Consider the following 24,071-nt stretch of genomic DNA (forward strand, 5'->3'; position numbering starts at 1 on the left):
GTGACCTTTATGCTATAATGTATTGTCTCACAGTCAAGATTGGTGGTTACAAGTGAATTCTGATATCTTTCAGTGTCCTACATACTTACATAAAGCACAGTTACTTTGCTGTATATAATTCATCTTTTGTAGAGAATCTCAATTTAATCTTACATTGCCCAGCTTGGCCTTACTTTCCTCCTGGTGACTTAGGTGTGTGAGCATGATCATCTGATGATATCAGGGCAATTTTATCTCTGGAGAAACCCCAGTTACTTAACTAGAAAAATTGTTTCTTGGGAAAGAGATACCCATCATCCTTGGAAGAAGCTTCTGATTTTCTTTCTATCATGAGTGAAATCTAAACCAAGGTCTTTCTAACATTGCTTTCCTATTTGATTAGGTTATAGAGGGGAGGATACTCGAGTAGAAAGTTAAAGTTCTAGGTTCTGTTTGTTATACTCAATCTTCTCAGTATTTAGTATTAAATTTTCTTTAAATTGTAATTTTTCCTCACACTACAGATCAGCAAAGATGACAAAAAATAGCAATAGTCAGTGTTGGAGGGTTTGATTACAAACAGAGTACAATAAAATTATTATATTAAAGTGACTAAAATGTTCATACTCTTTGACTCAAAGATTCCTCTATTAGGCTTATACTCCCAGGAAGCAATTGCTAAACAGAAATTATCCAGATACAATAAGATATTTATAGCAGCACTTTTTGTGATAGCAAAGAATTAGAAAAGGAATACTCATTAATTTTAGAGTAGCTAAACAAATTGTGATGCATGAATATTATAGAATTTTACTGGATTTTTATTAAATTAAAGGATAAATGTGACAAATACAGAAAAGCAGGGAAACATCTCTGTTATAGCCAAAGAAACAATATACACAATGACTACAACGTAAACAGAACGCACACATAAAAAAATGTAAAAAATTATAAAGTTTAAGCAATGTCTGAATGAGGAAAATATGAGACAACATTCCCAAACGCTTGTGGAAGTAGGTATTCTATAGGTGTAAACATATTGCATTGTACATGTTTTCAGACTTTTTTCAATGTATTAATCTGTTGTGCTGATTTTTTTCTCCTCTTTTTCTTTCCTAGGCTTTAATAAATTATTTGTTATATGGTATGGCTTTTTGGGAGGGACAGGGTGCTTGGGAAAACTATGATGATGTAAACAAAAGATGTCAATCAAAACCTAACTTTAAAAATTAAGTTTTTCCTTAAAAAGAAGCAAGAATGTTTTATTACAGTTCTAATTCAGTCAAAAGCTGACAGTCCAATTGTAGGTATTTATCCCTGTTTTTTCTTTAATAAAGTTAACAAGTTTTAAAATGTGGGAATAGACCAAAATAACCCTCCCTTTTTCTCAGCAAAATAAACATTAACTGAATTAAAAGAAGGATCCAATGAAAAATTAATAGTGAATTTGATTTTTGTTTCACAAATTTTAAGTTTTTTTATTTACATTTTTAACTTTTTAGGTAATTTTAAAAGTTCTACAGATAAAAATCCACCTCTCAGTCCTCAGTCTTCTGTAGATAGTGAGCTAAGTGCTTCAGAATTGGATGAAGATTCTATTGGATCGAATTATAAGCTAAATGATGTAACAGATGTGCAAATTCTAGCTCGGATGCAAGAAGAAAGTAAGTATTTCCTTTCTGAAAGAGAGTGTGTGTGTGTGTGTGTGTGTGTGTGTGTGTGTGTGTGTGTGTGTGTGTGTGTGTCTATACTTTTCTAGTAAATGTTAAATTTAGATTAAAGTACCACAAGAAATAGCATTTAGAGGAGAGTTTAAAATTGACTTTCACAGACATTCTTTTAGCAAATATTTATACCTAGCACTGTGGGCCTGTTATATGATTATAAAGTATATGCTTCAAGGGCAAGGGATTAGGTTAGGACATTATGAGATTATTCTTTTCTGATTTTGGAGTCCATATGCTATATCTTAACATTCAATGAAATTCACCCAATGTGGCTTCCTTTAGGCTCTCTTCAGATGATGTAAAGTCCATTACTAGTTAATCTATTACATTCTTACTAGTCAAGAAAATAAAAGAAATAAGAGATAGCATTAGTGGATAGGAGCTAGACCAGCCTCAGACAACTTTCTAAGTCATTTGATCTCTCCCACAATCATTTTCCTCGTCTGTAAAATGGCAATAAATAATAAAAGCATCCACTTCATAGGGTGGTTTTAAGGATCAAGTGAAATAACATACTGTGTTTTAGAAAGTTTTACATACTATATAAATGCTAGCTATTATAGAGTTTCTCTTTAGGATGGATTCATCCATTTTATTCTTTATGAACCTAAATTCTATTTGTATTCTAGACTCAGGTACCAGAAATAGAGAAATTCATAATACTTCAGAACAGCCAAGAAGCAACATTTATACTTCAATTGATCTTTCACTCTCAAACTTCATTAAAAAGCCCAGCCAAAAGAAATCACCCTTTCTTGAACCATCAATCAACTCTATAAGATGATGTAAAGTCCATTACTAGTTAATCTATTACATTCTTACTAGTCAAGAAAATAAAAGAAATAAGAGATAGCATTAGTGGATAGGAGCTAGACCAGCCTCAGACAACTTTCTAAGTCATTTGATCTCTCCCACAATCATTTTCCTCGTCTGTAAAATGGCAATAAATAATAAAAGCATCTCTATAAGAAAGGACTACATAGGTGGTGTCACCTTCAGAGGGACAATTTACTTTCTTATTTTCTTCTTCACTTAACTGTCATTGAAGTAGAACTGGAAAAGATCTTAAAACATCTGTTCTTATTCATTTTCCAGTGAAGAAATGGGATAGTGATGTAGGGTGACTTGGCTCAAGGTCTCAGCCAGTAACAGAGCAAGACCTAGAAAATGTCTCTGTCTCTCTCATATCAGATTATGAGATTTTTTTTAGGAGACTAAAGCCAGATTTACATTTTTCATTAAACTCAATAGCTACTACTGTTCAGTGTAGTGTAATGTAGTAAGTTCTTGAAGTTTCATAGTTTACATGTGAAAAAGGTAGCTGTAGCTTAAGAGCCCTGAGGTATTATTTTTTTTCCTTGGCTCTTTTCATTTTCTAATTACTAATAAATTCAGGACTTTGATTTATTATTAAAACTGAAAGGGAAATGGGAAGTTAGTTCTAGACAGGATTTAAAATTTTTTTTAAGTATAATTTTTAAAATTTAAAAAGCATAATTAGCAAAATTTTATTATAATTCACCACCCCTCCCCCCAAAAAAGCTTTCTTCAGAGTTCATTAAGAGAGATAACTTATATAGAGACTTAATTACTATTTAAAGTCAATGAACATGTTTCTCTGCATTTGGTGTAGGTACTGTCTGTCTCAATGCTTATCGTAATCTATTTTTGGCTTCTTTTTTGGTAGGATTCTTATCCATGGTCTTCCATAATTCCTCCATTGGGTACCTAGCCAGTGTTTTAAATATACCTTCACTTATTTAAGATGTGAGGAAAAGCTCTTGGCAAATATTTTATTATGTGTCTGATAGGAACAAAATTCAACTATCTAAGCAGAATGTGTGTTCACTGAGTTTTTCTTTTAATAACAGAGGAATTTTTTTATCAAAATTCTTTTGATGTACTATCATTCCATCCTTTGGGATTAAAGAGTTTATGATCCCATCATAGAGTATGAATCTTAAAATTAACTTTTAAAAAGAGCTTGAATGTAGGCAATTATTTTGGACATATATTCTAGCAGATAGTTATGTTGGGCTTTTATTCTGTTATAAAATTAAGTAGAAAATAACATTTTAATTGTTTCCAGGTCTTCGGCAAGAATATGCAGCCACTACATCTCGGCGCAGTTCTGGTTCATCTTGTAATTCTACAAGACGGGGTACATTTAGTGATCAGGAACTTGATGCTCAAAGTTTAGATGATGAAGATGACAACATGCATCACGCGGTATACCCTGCTGTTAACAGGTTTTCTCCATCACCACGTAACTCACCACGGCCTTCACCCAAACAATCACCTAGAAATTCTCCTCGTTCACGATCTCCTGCTCGGGGGATGGAATACAGTAGAGTGTCCCCGCAGCCTATGATTAGCCGCTTACATCAACCTCGTCTGTCTCTTCAAGGCCATCCTACAGATTTACAAACAAACAATGTTAAAAATGAAGGTAAATCATAAATTTCCTTTACTAATACTTCTAGAATGTTAATTGCTATGTTGGTATTAAAAAATTAAGCTTTTCATATTTTGAAAGTATTTTAACATGTATTATTAAACTTTTGCTTCTGAAGGGCATATTAGGGGAAAATGCAGCAAAATTTTAGAGTTAAATTAGTATCATTTGTGACAAATCTGGAAACTCATTAAAAACTAATTTAAAGAAACATTTCCTTTGCTACAGAGATCCCCTGTTATATGCATTCTAAGTTTAAACAGCATGAATTTTCAAGTATGTCAATATTTTAATTCTTTCTGCAGCAGAGAGAATATTTTCATTTTTAATTTGTTGACGCAGAGAAACTTAGACGTAGTCTTCCAAACCTGTCCCGGACCTCTAATACACAAGTTGACTCTGTGAAAAGCAGCAGAAGTGATTCAAATTTTCAAGTGCCAAATGGAGGAATACCTCGAATTCAGTCTCAAGCAACAGCCAGTAAGTATGGCAGCTCTAGTAAGATGTTAGTTATTTTATCAGAAAATCAAAATTATGTATACTAGGTAGTTTATGTTAACTTTTTAAGAAATGTTTTAAACTGAAGAGATGTTTTGAGTCAACATGTTTACGTGAGTGCTAAGGAGAATATGTATATATAATTAATGTGTTTAAACTTTATAGTTTGCAGAGGAGTACCTTTAAAAGACATTATTTGGACTAGAAAAAAAATAAACAAATAATAGCATTCTGCTAATAAGAGGAAGGAGTTTTCCCATTAAGTAAAGAAGTCAGAAATCACAGAAATTATAGAAAATAATATTATGAATAAAGACATTTTCATTTTAGTAATATTCCAGTTGGGTTTCTGAAAGTTTATTTTTGTGGTCATTGTTTATTTATACAATGGTTTATAATCAAAATACCCAATTAACAATTCAAACTTAGATCATTACAATATGAAAACTTATAGTTTCCTTCTAGAAAAAAAACAAAGTAGGTAAGATTGCTCTTTGAGTTTATCTTGCTTTTAGTTTTAAAATAAAAAATATGTAATATAATAATATAATATAAAATCTAGGGTACTTTTGCTTAATTTTAGCCATAACTGGCATTTTTTAGTTTCATTACTTTTTGCTTCTTTGTTATGATTATTTGGCACATTATAATGAACATAGAGTCAGGTATAGACTCTTAGGACCAGAAAGACTCCTCAAAACTTCTTGATCAACCCTTTTATTTTATTGATTCTTTAATCTACTAATTTGTCAAAAAGTCACTGTTACCTTTTTCATTTACTTGTTCTTCTAATATGTAGTTTTCAAGGAGTTCTAGTATGTTTTTAAATCCATGCTCTGATACTGCAATATGATTTTCTGTTTTTTAAAGTTATTTTCATTCTCCCCTTAATCTGTCCATCTTCAGGAACAGATCAAAATTTTTCTTTTTGTTTTTGGCTTGGAAAAAAATATTGATATGAAATTAGGACTACAAAAGAAAGGCTTGTAACTATTGAAGAAAGAGAATTAAAAATACAAATTATTTCTGTGAAAGGTTTTGGCATCTTGATACCTAATAAAGGTAGAATAGATTATTTCTAGAGTTAATGGGTTTTCTTCTTACTAGAGCTCATCATACAGACTTAATGATTACTTGTCCAATATAACATAGATAGACTGTTGTATGGCATTCACACCTAAGTTCAGAGAACATAAAAAATCAAATATTTCTGTTGAATGCACTTGCTCAATTAAATATATGAAATGAAACAAATTGTGTGCCAAATTAGTGCTCTGCTCTTTTGCATGTTATTATAATACAATCATGGAGTAAGAAAGATATTTTGAACAGGAAAGGAATACACAAATTTAAGTTTTTAAATTAAAGGAAAGCTAAGATTTTGCATTTATATATTTGTAGTAATGTGTAGAGTAACCAGAAAAGGGTACTTCAAACAATTTCAAATTTGTGCCTAATAATTTACAGATTTTTTTATAATTTCAAAGCATCCTAATTTATTATTAAAAACTGGATAACATTAAAATTTTAGAAAATATTTTCCATGTTTCAGTCACTTCCTAATTAACTGTACTTTAAGCAGTAGCAGTGATAATCCATTCCTTTATTTGATAAATATCTATTGAATACCTGTTGTGTGGAAGATATGTGCTAAACTCAAATGAAAATTAAGATACAGGTGATTTTATTTTATGTTTTAAAGAATTTTAATTATTACTTGAATTATACACAAGCACACAAATCTAGGAGTCCATATTCCATTAGCAGACTTTAAAAAATGTTTTAGTACTACTTTGGGGACAGATATGAGGCCATTTGTCAGGAATTGAATATTGGCCTTAAATGAATCACTTGTCTGAATCAGTGACATTTTTGCAGTATTTTTCTGATTTTTAAAAGTTTTTGGCTTTTTGATTGATTTTTTTTCCCCTCCCAGTATCCTGGTGATTTTCAGACTTCATGAAAGTGCATAGCTAATGACAAAAAAGGTATGCACAGTTAGGAGACTAATAAATTTTAAAATTTCAGCAACAAAGAAACTTAATCATATCATGATACCAAATACTAATCGGATCTTTTACTTTAAAGTTGTTTGGCCCTATATGTGGTGGTAGTATTATCTACTGTAGTTTATTATCCAGATAAATGTAAAAGACTTATCCTTTCTTAGAGAAAATGCAAAGGAAAAGAATCTGATTTTAGGGAAAAGATTATTTAGTTTTTAATTTCAGTTTCACAGTTAAATAAATATATAAAGGTAGAGGACAAGAGAATTTACCTGACTTGTTAACAATCTTCTGTTTTAGCTAGGACCTAGCTGATGTACTTTTCTTTGGGAACATTGTGCAATTTTATAGAATTTCATGTCACAAACTCAGCTAATGTATTTTTTAGTAAGAAATCAGATTGGGGGAAAAAACGTGACTGAATAGTAAGAAATCTTATACTAAAAGTAAACTTTGTTGATTAAATAAATTGATGGTTTATAAAAATTTAAAGTCATATTGTTCCTTGTGTAAGTTGGAACATTGATGTTAGAATGAAATTAGTCATCCCCCCATTTAATATTTATGCCATATCTGATATATTTTACACAAGTAAATATTATCTTAGTATAATTTTATCAATGTACTGTTTTATATAGATTTTCCTATTTTTGTTATATAACCTAAATATTATTGCATTCACAAGGTTTGCTGCTGATTCAAATTATTTCATCAAATGCTATTTTTTTTTTTTGCATACTTGCTCTATTTGCTGGGCGTAATAGATGTTGCTTTTGTTTTCCTTTATTTTTTATTTTTGGCTCTTAAGTGGTAAAGCTTTGGCTCTTCTGAACTGCATGGGCCTAACTCATTTCTAAGGAAACACTTCTTTCCCTTATTTATTTGCTATGTCATTCCACTAATTTTATATGTTCACTTGCTGTGGCTACAATATAGTGGATGCTGGCGTTCAAATCTGAGTGAAACGGGAACTTTAATGTAGTATTTAATTTTTATAAATTATTAATTTTGAACATTTTCTTCATGAAAGTATTAGTGGAAAAAATAAGGAACTTTTTGAAAGCAAAATAGGTTAGACAAACATGAATTATTACGAAGTATGATATGTGTATATATGTTATATATTTAAAATTTTCCATGAATCTTCTGATTCAAGGAAGATACCTTTCAGTAGGGAGAGTAAATCAATGTCTTGCTATGTAAGTAATGTAGCTAAAAACATTGAAGTTTCTTTTTACACGGTTCTATTAGAAGAGAACTATAATTTTCCACCCAAAAAAGGGGAGGAAATGCTGGTCAGTTTGGCAGGGCAGATTTGAATGGAAACCCTTAATAAATATATATAATGGGCTTGAGAAAGTTAACTTTTCAGAAAATGTTTAGGAATTTTCTAATAAAGAAGCAAAGAAGAAAAAGGTAAAATGATGGGTGGGTCAAACACTAGATTTTCTGTGCTGTTTCTGTATTGATGAAGTTCATTGGTAAAAAATTTTCTATCCCACATGGATAGTCGTCCTGACAAACATCCTGAATAGTAGGTAAATAGACTTTGTGTTGGAGTTATGTCATGGGGGCTGAACTATCAAACAAACTATTAATGCATTATTTATTTAAACTCAGTTTTGAAAAATTATCAGCATAGCACTTCATCATTTACCTGCAGTGCTACTTTCCTTACAGAGTAGAGTATGCTTCATAAAAGAAAGAACAGTGAGTTTTCAGAGGCCGTAGCACAGAAAATTTAGGTCAAGAGACCCCATTTTGGAGCCCAACATGACCAGAAATTTCCCTATATCTCTTCTCTTTACCCTTGGATTCTGATGGGCTCACTTAGATCAATGTCATATAATGTTCTCAGAACAATAACCAAACCAAATAGTGATTTAATAGCTCTATGTCTTCTAAGCCCTGATTTAAAAGTACTTGAAAATATTGATTTTTTTTTTTCAATTTGGATAGATTGGTGAGTTTCTGTGGTCAAAAAAACAAAAAAACACATTACCTGGTGGTTAACCTTGTGGTAGTGATGATTTGTGAATTTAGTGGACTTTTCACTAGATGGTAGGGATATTGGGTGGGCATGCACTAAAACCTAAAATTTAATTAACAAATTATATTTTACATTGCAAAAAATCATCAGAAATAGCAGAGCTTTATCTCTTTCATTTAAAGTTCCACTTTAACAACAGAATCCATAATATAGTTAGTGTGGGGGTTTTTATATATGTGAGTTAGTATTATTGGATTAGTATTATTTTTACTTTTTAATAATCAGCAAGAACATAGGACATTGGACATGATTTGCCCATAGTAACTGTTTTAGTTGATAAGAATTTATTACTTGGACCGCCTAGAAGAGAGAACTGAGATTTTCTTAAATTTAAGCTATATAAAATAAAGCTTTGGATGGAATTGAAGTGTAAAGAGGTGTGAAGAATAGAGACAGCTCCATGGCTCAACAAGATAGTGCTAATCAGAGAAGTAACATAATTTCATAAAGAACAGGTAATGCAGACCAAACTCATTTCCAGATATGACCATGCTACATATAAGTTGGATTTTTAGAGATATATTCATCAGTGTTTCCCATGCTTTTCTTGTGGAAAAGATGGTGAGATGTGAACTAGAGGGATTTAGAACTGGTTAAATAGCTAAACCCAAAGAGTTGTTATTAATGACTCTATATCTTAAATGCCCTAGGGATCTGACTTTATACATTTTAACAATTTTATTAGATGATATGCTTAAATATTGCAAATTACAAAACTGGAATAGCTAGCACATTGGATAGCAAAATCCTAAAAGAACTCTATGGGCTAGCTGGAACATTGGTCTCAGTCTAATAGTATGAAGTTAATAGAGATAAATATAAAGTTTTATACTTGCAGAATTGATTTTGTGAATCAAAAAATGGAGGAGGTTTTGTTAGTTTTGTTGAAAAAAAGATCTGGTTTTAATACACAGTAAGATAAAGATTTATCAATAGATACAGCAGTCTTGAAAACTGATTTGATCTTGGGGCTGCATAAAGAAATTTCCTTGATTGTGGAGAGAGTGATAGTTCCACTATACTTTGCTTTGGTCAGAGGGCTGGGATATCAGGCACCACATTTTAATAAGAGCACTGATAATTGGGAAGCCAATAGATAAAAGATTGAAGGATGTGAAAGTCTTTAAAATCGTTACCATATGGGGAAGTTTTAAGGAATGAGGAATTTTAACCTAGAAGAAACTGGACTTTGAAGAGACATGCATATAACTATCTTGAAATATTGTCTTATGGAAAAGGGTAAATTTATTCTGTTGGAGTTCTAAGCAGATGAATAAAACATTGGGTAGAAGTAGTAAAACTGGTTCCTTGATGTACTCGGGTGGAAAGAATTGCTCTAGAAGGTAATGAATTCTTTCTTGATAGATGCCTTTGAATAATGACAAATATTTACTTACTGGGTATACTATAAAAGTACTATTCATATATATGTTGTATTAGATGACCTCTGAGAATCTCTAAAGACATATTAACTTGGAGTGGTCAGATCTTCTTCATTTCTATTCTAGCTTCCTACCACTGTTTTTTTTTTTGTAAATCCTAGGGATACAAGTTTCCCCTCTCTTTCCTTTCAACTCTCTTTGTTTTTTGCTTACAGCCAAAATGTCTTACTTTCTCTGTCTTATAGAATTGACCACTTCAATATAACAATTTCTTTCCTATCCTCTCATTATTAATAAAAGTTAAAAAAAAAAGCATATTCTTTATTGCTAGATTTTCTATTGGTTTTTACTGCTTATAGCAAATCAGTTCTAAATTTTTATGGAGCAAAACAAAGGTTAACATATGCTAATGATAGGTTCCTTTGGCAATATGAAAGACTTGAGATTTTATCTGGATTCCTTGGGAAACTTGTATGAGGGAATAGACTTGATATTTCAGGGAAGACATGAGATAAGGGTATGGCAAATGATATTTTAATATTATTATGAAAATAGTTTTGACCTTGGGGTCAAGACCCCTAAAAAAGCCTCAGAAATCCCCAGGGGCCTGCCGCCCATACTTTGAGAACCACTGATAAAGGCTCATCTCCTTATTTTAGTGGTGAGGTGAAGTGACCTACCTAATGTCACAAAGGGATAGGAAGTAACAGCTAGGGAACAGATTTAGCTCAGAAGGAAGATAAAGTGCTCAGACAATAATGATATTATTACCTTGTGAGAGATCACAGCATATTGGTGGTCTGTGAGTCTAAAAGACCTAAGGTTTAAGTCTTGCCTCTGACACATGGTCATGGTGTGATCACAGCAAGTCAGTTAATCTCTAATGTTCTAAGAAACCCTACTCTGTTAAGATGAGTTGATCACTTGCATTAGTGGAGGAAATTTGTATCTTGGCCATTACCTATAATGGTTAGATAACAGAACCAGAAAAGGGGGAGGGGAGGCACCTTAAATATATACAGTAGTACTTTTATCTTGGGTTTGAATGAGGGCATTTGTATAAGGCATCCCTAAAAGTCTTAGTTTACTTTTAAGTTCTAACACTACTAAAACTTTGGGATACTTAGCATGCTCATCAAATTTGTATGAAAACAGTAACTTGTTTTGGTTACTCTCTCTGGCTGTTTTAAATCCATTGTTCTGTATTCACAAATCTTCTGCCTCTACTAGTACTGTCAGCTTCCCCACCTGCCATCCACCTACCCCCATGTCATCCTGAATTAGGACCAAGTACTTTTTATTCCTCTGATTTCAGTACTTCTACCATATAGTCTTCTGTTCTTTTCCTCATGCCATTTTTGTTACTTATCAACAGTGGAATGTACTTATTTGAAGTTATGAGAATACTTTTATTGCTGTTATTTTTCATCATGTCCAACTCTTTGTGACCCCATAGACCATAGTACGCCAATACTGTCCATTTTTCTTGGCAAAAGTACTGAAGTGGTTTACCATTTCCTTCTCAGTGGATTAAGACAAACAAGGTTACTCAACCAGTAAATGTATAAGAGCTACTTTGAACTTAGAGCACTCTATCTACTAAACCATCTAGTTTTCTCATAGAAAGGAAAAATAAGACAGATTGAAAAACAAAAATATTAAATCTGTCCCACGGAGGCTCTGGTTTCAAGAAAATTGAGTAGATTTTTTTTTTAATTCAAAGTGTACTGTACTTTAAAATGTTATTGGAAAACTAGATCAAATTAAGATGAATCATTAAAGTAAATATGAAGGACAAATACTTTTTTGCTATCTTATGGAAAATCATTCACTTATATTCTATTTGTATATCTGATCAATTTAGTAATTATCACTGTATTTTATTTGTAGTAAATCTGATTAATCTAGTTTGGTATGAGTTAGCTATAGTTGTTGTGAAACACCACTAAGCCCTGAAGCTTTGTGGACAAAGTATGTTTTATTTATCATACCTGTCAAGTTGGGTATTTTCTGAGAGATTTCCTTAATTTGAAAAAAAATATTATATTAAAGATAAACAGTTATTACATTAGTAGATTAGGGAAATGCTCTGGACATTTTGGGGTTCAGCAGAGAGTTGGATCACAGGCCTTATTTGTCTGTAGACAAGAGGAAGAAAAGTATCTTAGGTGAGATTGAGACTGTTTAGACTAGTTGTTAACCTGAAGAGACGGTTTCTAGTGAATTGATTTGGGGATTTGTCCTCTGTCCTGTTTAGTTCAGCAATGCTATCAAAGATATCTTTTAAGACCTTGGGACTTAGCATATAGCATGACTATCAAATGTGTAATCAAATGCAGAAACTTATTTTGTATTAGTATCCAGGCACCTCAGGCAAGAAGAATGGACAGAAAATAAAATGATATTAGACAAAGTTAAATTAAATTCAGCCATGCAAGTACAAAAAGGGACATGACAAGAAAGTAGTTAATATGAAAAAGATCTCTATACATTTTTGTCCATTGCAAGCTCAGTGAGTCAGCTGTTTGACATGGAAACCAAAAGAATTCATACAGTCTTAGAGTTTTGCTAATAGAAATACAGTTGTCTAAAGTGAAGGAACAAGTATGTTCTCTTGTACTCAGCCAACAGCTGGAATATTGTGTCAATTTCTGGGCATTCAATTTATAAGATGTAATCAAAGGATAGTGAAGTGTCTCAGCACTGCTCTCAAAATGGTTACTTTTCACAGTCACACAGGCTTTTGAAATGTATGCAGGCCCAACTTCTCTGAAACCTCCAACTGACTTTCTTTTTCCAAATTCTTGACAAAATAGGTTGGAAAACCTAGCTGGCTCTGCCAAAAACTGTAATATTTTATTGGGGAAGGAAATAGGATTGGAACCATGGCACTTAAAAAATCAGTTGAAAGGGAATTTTAGAATGAAGAGGAAAACAGGGGAATAGAATAACTGTTCTCATGGAATTGAAGCATTTTAGGGTTATAGATTGAGAGTTTGCAGGGTCCTTAGAAGTTATCTAAATCTAATCCCTTCATTTTACAGATGAAGAAACTGAGGTAGAGGCCTAGAGAGATTTGTCACATAAGAAGTAATGCCAGAGGTGGGATTTGAAGTGCAATCCTCATTCTCCTTGACCTCTTTTATAGTCTTTGACACTGGTTAACCCTCTTCTCCTTGATATTTTTTTCTTTTTAGATCTTTGGAAAACCATTATCTCCTGGTTCCCTCTTCCTTATCCTACTCTAGCTTCAGGCTCTTTTGCTGGATTTTCATCCAGATCACTCCCTCTAATTGTAGGTGCCCCACAGGACTCTGTACAATCCCCCTTTCTATTTTTATACTATTACACTTAGTGATCTTATCAGCTTCCTTGGATTTAGTTACCTTCTATTCTGATCATTCTTAAATCTACCTATTCTATCCCAGTCTCACTGCTGCCTTTTAGACATCTTAAACTCAGTAAGTTCAAGATAATTCTCTTTCTCTCTAAACCCACTCCACCTCCTACCTTCCCTACTCTTAGAGCCCTGGACATCTTTCCAATCTCTTGGGCTCACAATCTGTCTTTCACCTTCCAAAGGCTTATTGATGTCACCATTGTAGTATCTCTCAAGTAACTTCTTTCCTTTGCCACATTGCCACTACCTTGATGCACACCTTCATCTTCTCACACCCACACCATTGTAATAGGCTATTGGTGGGTCTGCCTACTACAAATCTCTCCATACTAGTCCATCAAAATATTTTCCTAAAGCACAAATCTGACCACGTCATCACCACCCCCCACCCTCTGTAAACTCCAGTGGCTCCCTATCACTTCCAGGATCAAATCTAAAATCCCTTTTGTTGCCCAAAACCTTTCAAAACTAGGCTTCCCTTGTGTTCCCACCCTTTCAGTCTTCTTTCACATCAGAGCCTCACATGTGCTCTTAAATTTAGTAACAATGGCTTCCTTGCTATTTCCAGAACCAGACACTTTAAAATGTTGATCAGGGCATGTTTATACTACAGTATAGGATTTAGTCATTGAATTAGTTAAGGTAGCTTTATTTTACCAAAACTCAATATCAGGAAAAGCAAAAAATAGAAATTGGATACTTATAAACTTTTCAAGGACAAACGAGCATTGTGTTGTGCTATCACACTTGATTTTTTGATTGTTGAACTCTTTAAAGAGTTAGTGAAAAGGGAGAAATGATGCATTTAGCTGATTTACATTTGAAAAGATGTGAAGTGCTTAAACTGAGCTTTTTTAAAACAAGTTGTCCCAGGATTTATTCTAAGGAGTATTCTCTTTTACATGTGGTTTGTGAAATCATTTTTATTATATGGAAGGTTACTATGACTGGTACCTGTGTGCCTCACATACACTTCTAGGCAGATAATTGGTTGAGGCAACAGAGCAGAGGTTTCTTATGCCTATTCAAAAATTAAATAAACATGGACCTATTCCAACAATTAAAATGGTAGCTGAAATTATTCTAAACCTCAGTTATTGTTGTGGTTTTTAGTTGTATCAGTTGTGTCTGACTCTTCGTGTCTTAATTTGGGGTTTTCTTTGTAAGAATACTGGACTTGTTTGCCATTTCCTTCTCTAAACTGTTGAGGAAATTGAGGCAAACAATTTTAAGTAATTTACCTAAGATCACACAGCTAGTGACTGAGGCTAGATTTGAAGATGTCTTCCTTATTTCCAGCCCAGCACTCTATTCTCTGTGCTACCCAACTGCCCCTACCATCTGTTAAGCTGTGGTTTATTGCTCTGGTATAGGGCAGCACAATCTGAAATTGATGTAGAAGCAAAGAGAGAGTAATGGTGTCACTGAAGAATATGCTAACCTGCCTGACATTGAAGTCACTTGGACTAACTTTGGGAGCAGTTATTTTAAAAATGTATTTTGTCACTCAGAATTTCCTTACCCCAGTGACATCACAAATTGAAATAAAAACATCACAGTTATACAGTACTTTCAGGCTTTACATACCAATTCTCATCTGATCTTCATAATTATCATCACAAAGTGAGTACTTTAAATATTATCATCATCATTTGATAGATGAGGAAAATGAGTCAGAGAGATGGTGATTTCTCTGTGAAACAGTAAATGCTAGAACAGTTCTGATCTTATTTCAAGCCCAGTGATTTGTCTGTAGGATCCCACTGCCTCTGCTGCTTTTGCATAATTGATCTAAAATCAGATATATAGACTTATCTACTCTGTCAAAAATGTTAAATTTGTAACAATTAGAACTAGTATCTAATTAGTTTATCAAATTCTTTTTTCTGCTGAGAAAATTATTGACATAAGTAATGTGTCTAAAACAACAATGAACCTCAGCTGGATGTAAGTCCTACTCTTTGTTGGCACACCTTAGCTTCCTTATTTCAAATCTGTGTTGATTAATGTTTTCTAGTTGGATTTTTGTAGCAGATATATGCTTTTTTGTGTTGTTTTTTAGTTTGTTTTGCTTAATGCCAGTAGGAAGCCTCCTAGTACTGAAGGAGAAGTCAGCTTTGTTACTGGGTCACTGAAATACATAAAAACAATGGGTCACTGAAATACATAAAAACAATGTAAGCTTTGCAAAGTGCTTTCCTCAAAACAATCCTATGGGATTAGCAGTGTTAAGTAGTCACCCTCATTTTACATGTGATTAGTAGTTGAATAGACTTAGCCAGGGTGAACACAGCTTTATTGGTATATGGTCAGGGATTCACTTAATGTAAAGACCTATGTTCTTTTCGTTGTCATTCACTACTTCTCAAAACAGATGGCAGGATCTTTTTATTAACTTGCAGGATGATTGGGAACCAGTATTCTTGTCAAATGGATAATGTGAAAGCTTTAAAATACTTACAGACTGTTGCAACAAGTCCTAAGCTTGTGGAGGGAACTGTGGGCCCACTGGTGGGAGAAGAGATGTAATATGTTGCAGAGTTATTCTTTTTTTTAGTCTGGAGGGTCCCGGATTTCTTTCTTGGATTTGGCTTTGAGTATTCCAGATCATTTAAATTGGTGAAACTCAAAACAAGGGAGTATCCATCGATTGGGTTAGGGTTACCACAAGTTGTAGTATCAGTTCGTGATGGAATACTATTGTGCTGAAAGGAATATAGAACTGGAGAAGTTCCATGGGAACTGGAATAACCTCCAGGAATTGATGCAGAGTGAGAGGGGCAGAACCAGGAGAACATTGTACACAAGACTGATACACTGTGGTACAATCGAATGTAATGGACTTCTCTACTAGCAGCAATGCAATGACCCAGGACAATTCTGATGGACTTATAAGAAAGAACACTATCCACATCCAGAGGAAGAACTGTGGGAGCAGAAATGCAGAAGAAAACCATATGATCCATCATGTGGTTAGATGGGGGTATGATTGGCACTAAAAAATCACTCTGCTGCAAATAGGAATAACATGGAAATAGGTTTTGAACAATGATACATGTATAACCCAGTGGAACTGCTTGTCAGCTCCAGGAGTAGGGAGGAAAGGGGTGAGGGTGGGATCATGTATGTATCATGTAACCACAGAAAAATATTCTAAATTTAAAAAAAAAAACAAAAACAAAAAACAGGTGAAACTCTGGCTTGGTTTTGAACTCTTCATTTGAAAACCAGGTTTCCAAATGTAGGAGATTGGAACCTTGACTCAAGAATAGCCTGCATGGCTCAGGGCATGATTTGTAGTAATATATAATTAGATAGGTTTTCACAAGACTCAACTGACTTCAAGTACTTTAAAAAGACATCTACTATGTGCCAGCCGTAGGGAAAAAATTTTAGGGCCCAGCCCTCGAGTTTATGTTGTTTTATAAGACACCATGTACACATGTAAAATATACACAAAATAAGTGCAAGGTAATTTTGGGGAGTGAGATAGTACTGTGCCTCAGACAGTTAAATACAATGTCCAGTGTACAGAAATTGTCTTCTAAGAACCTGAGGTTCATGTGTAGGGAGTACATTCCAGTATGGTGGGCAGCCTGAGCAAAGGTTGGGAAATTGTAGGAACACGGTTTGATTGTATGGAGAGTTCATGATGGAAAAGAATTAGCATAATAAGACTAGAAAAGTAGGTTGGAGCCATTTGTTTTAAATAAAACCAGAGGAGCCTGATATTTGATCCTGGAGATAATAGGGAACCTGTTGAGGAATGAAGTGGTTACACTTATGCTTTAGAATAGCCAGTTACTTTGGCAGTTTATGTTGAGGATGGATTATAGTGAAAAGAATCTTGAGGCAGGGAAAAAGTTAGGGAGCTATTTTAAGTCTACTTGTGAAGTTTAAGGAGTGCTTTGTACCAGGGTGCTGGCCGTGTAAGTGAAAAGAAGAGAATAAATGCAAGAAATAAATCTTGCAGAAGTAAATGAACAATTTGTATGTCATCTATTCAATTTTTCCTTTGACTGAGCACATCTGGCTAAAGTTTTCTTTTTTTGACTACAACAATTCCCATTTTTTTCTCCCTAAGGAAATTTATCTAAATAATTGATTTGCAAATGATAGGGTTTTTTTGTTTTTTGTTTTTGTTTTTGTTTTTTTGCATTGAACAAGCACAGCATTTATTTTGGGCCACATTATATTAAGTCTGTATGCTTGGGGGGAGGGGATTAAATTTAGCTTTGTGTTTGTATCTTTGCATTCTGTAGCATGTCTGCTGGTGATGTTTTCCCATGGTTTTTGGTTTTGGTTCCCATAGCATTTTGGTTTTTTTCCTGATCCAGAGGAAACTGTTGCTAAAACCCTGCATTTTGCACCTAAAATTCTCAATCTCTTTCCTTTGCATCCTAATGCACCTTGCAAGCATAATTAAAATTTCCCCTGCTTCTAGAATTCTAACAGATATGCTTCTAGTTTCTGTTCCTTGATAAATTTTCAAGTTTATAATTGAATTTTCAAGTTTACAGAAGCTATGAACTTTTTATCTTGTCCTTCCAGACAAATATTACAGTTCCTTATTTTTCAACAGCTTCCCAAAGGCTGAAAAATTTGCCTCGTACTTCCCTCAAAGCCAAACAGTTGCTTCAAACTTCATCTACAAAAAGAGGTAAACTACAGCCTCTTCCTAAGTTAAAGTTTCAACATATGGTAATAAAATAATACATTTTTTGGCATACTAATCAGTGATAAATATGACAAATTAAACATTTTGTCGAATAAAAGAATATTGCAAGACCAATTCTCAGTTAATTGGATAGATCCAGAGGAAGGAGGATTTTTCTACAGAGGTATGTATTGTTGCTACTGTTTGTGACATGTAGCACTTAACATTATGGAATCTGACATTTTCTTTCCCAGAGAATAAACTTTGTTTTCAGTTGATGATGGATGTAGACAAACATTTTAGAATGAATAATGTGATATTATGTATGCTTTAAAAGAGTCTTTACTACCTAAGCTTATAATTAAAGAGATGTGTTTAAGAAGGCATTGAGTGGAGAACAGGAAGCCAAAATCAATTTTTTGAATTTTAATTGTTATGGTTTTCAGGATTATCTCATTTCAAAGTTTCTTATTTTTTATGAGACTTAAAGACAAAGAGTTCTCTCTCAGGCAGGAAGATATTAGATGTATTTACTGGCCAGCTAAGAAATATTTTAGATCTAAAGTTATAAAAGGGACATTCAAAAATAACCTTGTCCAAATTACTTTACAAATGAAGAGACAGTGACTCAGAAAGTTATAGCAGCTTAGCCAGGGTTGCATTAGATAGCAGAGAAACTTGGGTCCTTTGACTCCAGATCCAGTTAGTTCCCATCACTGTCTGTTTGTGTGTGTGTGTGTGTGTGTGTGTGTGTGTGTGTGTTTGAGAGAGAGAGAGAGAGAGAGAGAGAGAGAGAGAGAGAGAGAGAGAGAGAGAGAGAGAGAGAGAGAGAGAAATGGACCATGAGATGGGATGGAAGAGAAATATTAGATAAAAGAAAAGAATAAGAGACTGGGAAGGGATTATAGAGCAAAGGAAAAATATGAAAGTTATATAGAACAGAAGATTTGAATTTTGATTGGGAAAACATTGAGCTGTTGAAAGTAGATTTGGATATCTTATTCTATTATTGGGAATATATCATGTAAGAATATTTTAGCAATATAATGAAGAAAGAATAAGTTGGGAGCAAAAGATGTGTATGTTGTATCCATAGTGTATTGTATATATAACAGCCTCTTGGTAAATGCTTATTGAATAAATTAAAAGGTGAAACAGAAAGAAAATAGATCTGAAGGGTAAAAGAAGTTGTAAGCAAAAGAATCCTAAAATGATTCAGATTTTAAGTCTGGGCTGAAAAAGGGTTAAAATTATGAACATGACTATATATAAGTATGGACAATTTTAGTGAGTTCAAAGAAATCTAATATAATTTTTTTTTAAAGACCACTTAGAAATTTTAAGGAGATCATCAAAAAATTTTGGTAAAGTCACATAGAGTTGTAGTATGTAATAGAGGAAACAAGATTTAGGGACTGTATTCCTAACTTTTTGAGAATTATGTTGGTTAACCACAATTGCTATCCACAAAATTTCCAGTTTTATGTTGTTTTGGTATCAAATTAGCATGTAATTAGATAAGTTCAGCAGATGTTCCATCTATAAGATATAGGCTTCAGAAGAAAGACTTGGGAGAGAGGGTCATGGAAAACCTCGTCCGGCATAGAGTTAGGATTTATATCCACAGAAGGGAGGACCTAATGACATGTTCCTTCATTCTTTGCAGTGATCTAAGCATATAGCTCTTGATCCACTCATTTATTTTCACTCTCTAGCTTGATTCCTATCCTACTCTCAAGATCTTTCCTCCTTCTTTGCTGGAACTTCTGCCTTTGGACTTTAATGCTTTGGGGATTCCCAACTGCATGAGGAAGGTGGGAGTAGACAGCTAAATTTCTAACCTTCCCACCCCCACCCCCCTAGAAAAAGTATTTCTTTCCAGGAACATTGTGGCTTTAATAAAGGTGACTGGTTTATTTATGAGCCCACTAACAAATGGTCATCTAGCCTTTGCTGGGAGACTTATAATGACAGAGACGATGCTTCTTGAGGAAGCCCATTCTACTTTTAAATAGCAAAAATACTGCGAGTTTCTGTTTTTATCCAGCAGAATCTCTCTCTTAGCAATTTAGACATCATAGATTGAGTAGCAAGACTTTGGTTCAATGATACTTAACCTTTTTTCATTGTTATAATTCTAAAGCCTATCTCTTTTCAATGTTTTTTTTTTTTATAAACCCTTACCTTCTGTCTTGGAGTCAATACTGTGTATTGGCTCCAAGGCAGAAAGAGTGGTAAGGGCTAGGCAATGGGGGTCAAGTGACTTGCCCAGGGTCACACAACTGGGAAGTGTCTGAGGCCAGATTTGAACCTAGGACCTCCCATCTCTAGGCCTGGCTCTCAATCCATTGAGCTACCCAGCTGCCCCCCTTTTCAATGTTTTTAAATAATTGAAGCAAATGCTAAATTCCAGTTCGAGGTTTGGCAAAGTAACAATATACAGGCAGTTCTTGCTTTAGGTAAATTTAAATTTGACTTTACATAAAGAAACTCACATTCCCTCAAAAAAAATCTATGTTAATTTTCCTGTACAATATTTGTGCTTTCTCCATTACTCCCCTCAGGTCAATCCACCCCCCTTTAAAATCCTCCAAGTGAAAGTATTAGAATGGAGGCACCACAGCTGTTCCAGATGGGTAGGGCTTGGCTTGAGATCTCTAGCAGCTATAAAGCTATAAAGGAGACACCTACTTGGGTGTCCATCTTATGCCATCCCTACCCCCCAATTCTGTCTATGCTTGGATGTCTCCTGTTTGGTCCCCTCATTCCCCTACTGGTCCTTCCCCCTGCATGCTCCTCCCCTTGTTCTTACCTCTTTTTGCCAGGTCCCCAAATGTTCTTGAAACCATGTACCAAAGTGAGACCATAGGCATGCAATCCCATTTCTGCCTCCCTCCTTCCTTTCCCAGATCTAGGGCAAATTAGAGGCCTGTAGAATGGGCTACTTATTTAAAAAGCAACAACTTTTCCCCACCTCCTTGCAGAAAATGGCAAAAATTGTATTCACACCTAGATCTTCTACCATATTTCCATAGTGGTTACTTCAAAGATCCATTCTTCTGAGACAGTCCTTTAATAATAAAGAAAACTATCATGAGAAAGTAGCTACTACTTTTTTTCTTTTCTGAGCTAACCATTTCTAGTTTTCTTTATTTAGTCTTTTTACTATGACATGTTCTCTAAGCCTTTTATCATCCTGGCCCTTTATAAAGAATCTGGTTTCTTTTTGCCCCATAGCAATTGAATGCAATATTCTAGCTTGCTCTGATCAAGTCAGGCAAACAGGCTTATATCATATCCCTTGTTTAAGGTATTCTCCTAAAGCCCATGTGTGTGAACACTTACTTTTTCTATCATGCCGTACTGTCTTAATAAATGAGCAGGGGAAGAGAAGGGGAATAAGCATTCTAAGCACCTCCAGGTAGTCCAGACACTATGCTAAGTTGACTCTGACAACAGCCTTGTGAGGTAGTTGCTATTATTATTCCCCATTTTATAATTGAGGAAACTGAGGCAGTCAAGGGGAAGGACTTGTCTAGGATCACACATCTAAATGTTTGTGACTAGATTTTAATATAAAAGACCCATCTCTAGGCACCACCTCACTGCCTCTGTACAGTTTGTTTTGTAGTAGAATATCATTTAGATAGCTCAGCTTTTTAGATCTTAACCCTTAGTTCTGAAAAGGCAAAACTCTTGGTTTATTTGGACCAGTGATAGCTTTTAAGCATTAGCTGAGTCCATAAGAAGTTTTAAGTCTTAGCCTGGGTACACAGAAAAATCATTTAGGGGGTGTGGGCTAGGTAGATTTGTCTCAGTGGAGTAAAAGATACTGTAAAGAACCTAGATCTCTGACCCCAGGGAAGCCTGTTTGCCCTAATTTTTTTTTTTAAAACAAAAAGACCTTTCTGGTTGTTAAAACCAGACTGGCCATTTTCGACTTTAAGGTAGAATATATCTGATATTGTGAATGTGATTTGAATTTGGACTGCTTGGACCTGGGTGTGAATAGAGGAAATGGACTGGTAGTTGTGTTTTTCTTTTTATCTGATAGAGAATCATTTGCTTTTAAAATGCAAAGGTGGGAATCACCTTTTGTAAAATATTTTAATGTTTTAAATTATCATTTTAAACATTTCCATTGACAAAGAACAAAAAGAGGATCGTATATAAGTCTCATTTCAAACAGCTTGATTTTTAAAAGAATGATGAATAAAAGAATTGATTTTTAAAAGAACGATGAACTGAACTGACTATATATATATATCATCGTGTTCTTCATGTTAGTTCCAAAGTTTCTCACCTGTCAAGGTTGTCCTCTGAACTTCCTGCTGATTATGTCTTGCACATCTCCCACTCCCCCCTTTTTTCCTTTTTTTCTTTTTTTAGACTAGTTCAGTCACTTCTTTCTCTTCATGACCACATGGACCATATCTATCCATGGGGTTTTCTTTCTTTCTTTTTTTTTTTGACGAAGGATACTGGAGAGATTTGTCTTTTTCTTTTCCACTTGATTCAGTGGATCCTTTTATCAGGCCTCTAGAGCCTCAGTAATTTGCCCAGGATCTCACAGTTGTTAGGAAATATCTAAGGCTGGATTTGGGCTCAGGTCTTTCTGACTCCAGACCTAGTGCTCTAATACTGGACACCCCTGGACTACAACTGCCTCTTATTGAGATTAGATCTCCCTACACTGTCACATTGGCATCAGAGCTTTGACCTATTCAGTTTCCACCTTGGAGGAAAGGGAAGAGGGACTCACAGTATGGCTCAGTGTACTGCAGCCCAACCTCCATCTCCCTGGTAACAAGAAAGCCAATGACATCATTTTCTTTAAGTGTTTCTTTTGTTGGGGGTTGTAGGGTGGGGTTGCTATTACTAGTGCCCTTGTATCTCTGAAATCCCTCCTCTGCCAAAAAGCACAAGTTTCTCAGTGAGTTAAGTTATATAGCATACTAAACTGATGAAATGCTTAGTGTGTGTTCCAAGCAATCTTCTAAATGCTAGGGATACAAATACATGAGAATGAAAGAGTTCCTACTCTCAATGGTTAGTCTAATTAGAAAGATGAACAGAAATAACAGAGTTGGAACTGGGAGGGATTATAAGGTGAGCAAGGAGTGAAGTTACTATAGCCACACAAAACAAATTCACATATCCTAAAACATGTGTACCGTAAAGCTACTCTTATTACTTTTCTGTTAAGGGATGGAAGGAATGCTTTATTCTCTATGCCAGTGATAGTAGACCTTTTAAATATTGAGTGCTGCCTCCACACACACACACCAAGTACACCCTGCCCCTTTACCCCACACAGGGGAGAGAGAAAGTACTCTCATTGGGCTACAGGGTGGAGGGGTGGGTGAATTGAGGAATGTCCTCAGTGACAATAGAGAGGGGTAAGGGAGGGACCCCAAGCTCTCTGCTCCCCTCCAGCTCTGCTGCCTGTGAGCTGCAACCTTATCCCCTGTGTGCTCCCATTAGGCTGCTGGGCAGAGGTGGGGGGGAGGGATGTGGAAAATGTCATCAGACACAATGTAGAGGTGGAGGGGAGAAGCTCCACCCAAGTCCCCAAGTCCTTCTGTCTTTCTAGTAATGAACTGGATGGGGAGTGGTGGGGGTGGTTAGTGATTATTTTGATCAGTTAAGTCTTTGAAGGTTATTTTTCTTTTATATATTATATATATCCCCCCAAAAAATTATTTATTTATTTGTTGAGATTAATTAATACTTGATTCATGTTCTTTCCTCCCCCTCTTCCCTCCCCCTTCCCAGAGCTGAGAAGCAATTCCACTGGGTTGAAGGTTAATTTTCTTTACAATGTTGTCATCATTCTGTAAATTGTTCTTGGATTTTGCTCATCTCATAGACTGACTTCATAATAGTTTTCTCAGGTTTCTTTATTACATTCTTTTAT

At 34.5% G+C, this 24,071-nt stretch overlaps 1 protein-coding gene and 1 long non-coding RNA gene across 3 annotated transcripts in view; one reads left to right on the forward strand and one right to left on the reverse strand.

The window, feature by feature from the left end:
• Positions 1-24,071, forward strand: part of SLAIN2 (SLAIN motif family member 2) — a 71,711-nt gene that overhangs the window by 39,471 nt on the left and 8,169 nt on the right. Inside the window, exons 4-7 of one of the 2 annotated variants that reach the window (XM_003341426.4) lie at positions 1,482-1,643; positions 3,796-4,155; positions 4,504-4,641; positions 18,080-18,157. In XM_003341426.4, the coding sequence (XP_003341474.1) occupies positions 1,482-1,643; positions 3,796-4,155; positions 4,504-4,641; positions 18,080-18,157 (738 nt within the window). The remainder of the gene's footprint in view (positions 1-1,481; positions 1,644-3,795; positions 4,156-4,503; positions 4,642-18,079; positions 18,158-24,071) is intronic. The other variant, XM_001372105.5, reaches the window with a different exon arrangement.
• Positions 3,265-22,949, reverse strand: LOC103098975 (uncharacterized). Its single transcript, XR_468981.3, has 3 exons — positions 22,458-22,949; positions 21,129-21,224; positions 3,265-4,119 (listed from the first exon to the last, which is right to left on the reverse strand). It is a non-coding gene; the product is annotated as an uncharacterized LOC103098975 (long non-coding RNA).

The sequence above is a fragment of the Monodelphis domestica genome, chromosome 6 (genome assembly GCF_027887165.1).
Source record: "Monodelphis domestica isolate mMonDom1 chromosome 6, mMonDom1.pri, whole genome shotgun sequence".
Taxonomy (NCBI): domain Eukaryota; kingdom Metazoa; phylum Chordata; class Mammalia; order Didelphimorphia; family Didelphidae; genus Monodelphis; species Monodelphis domestica.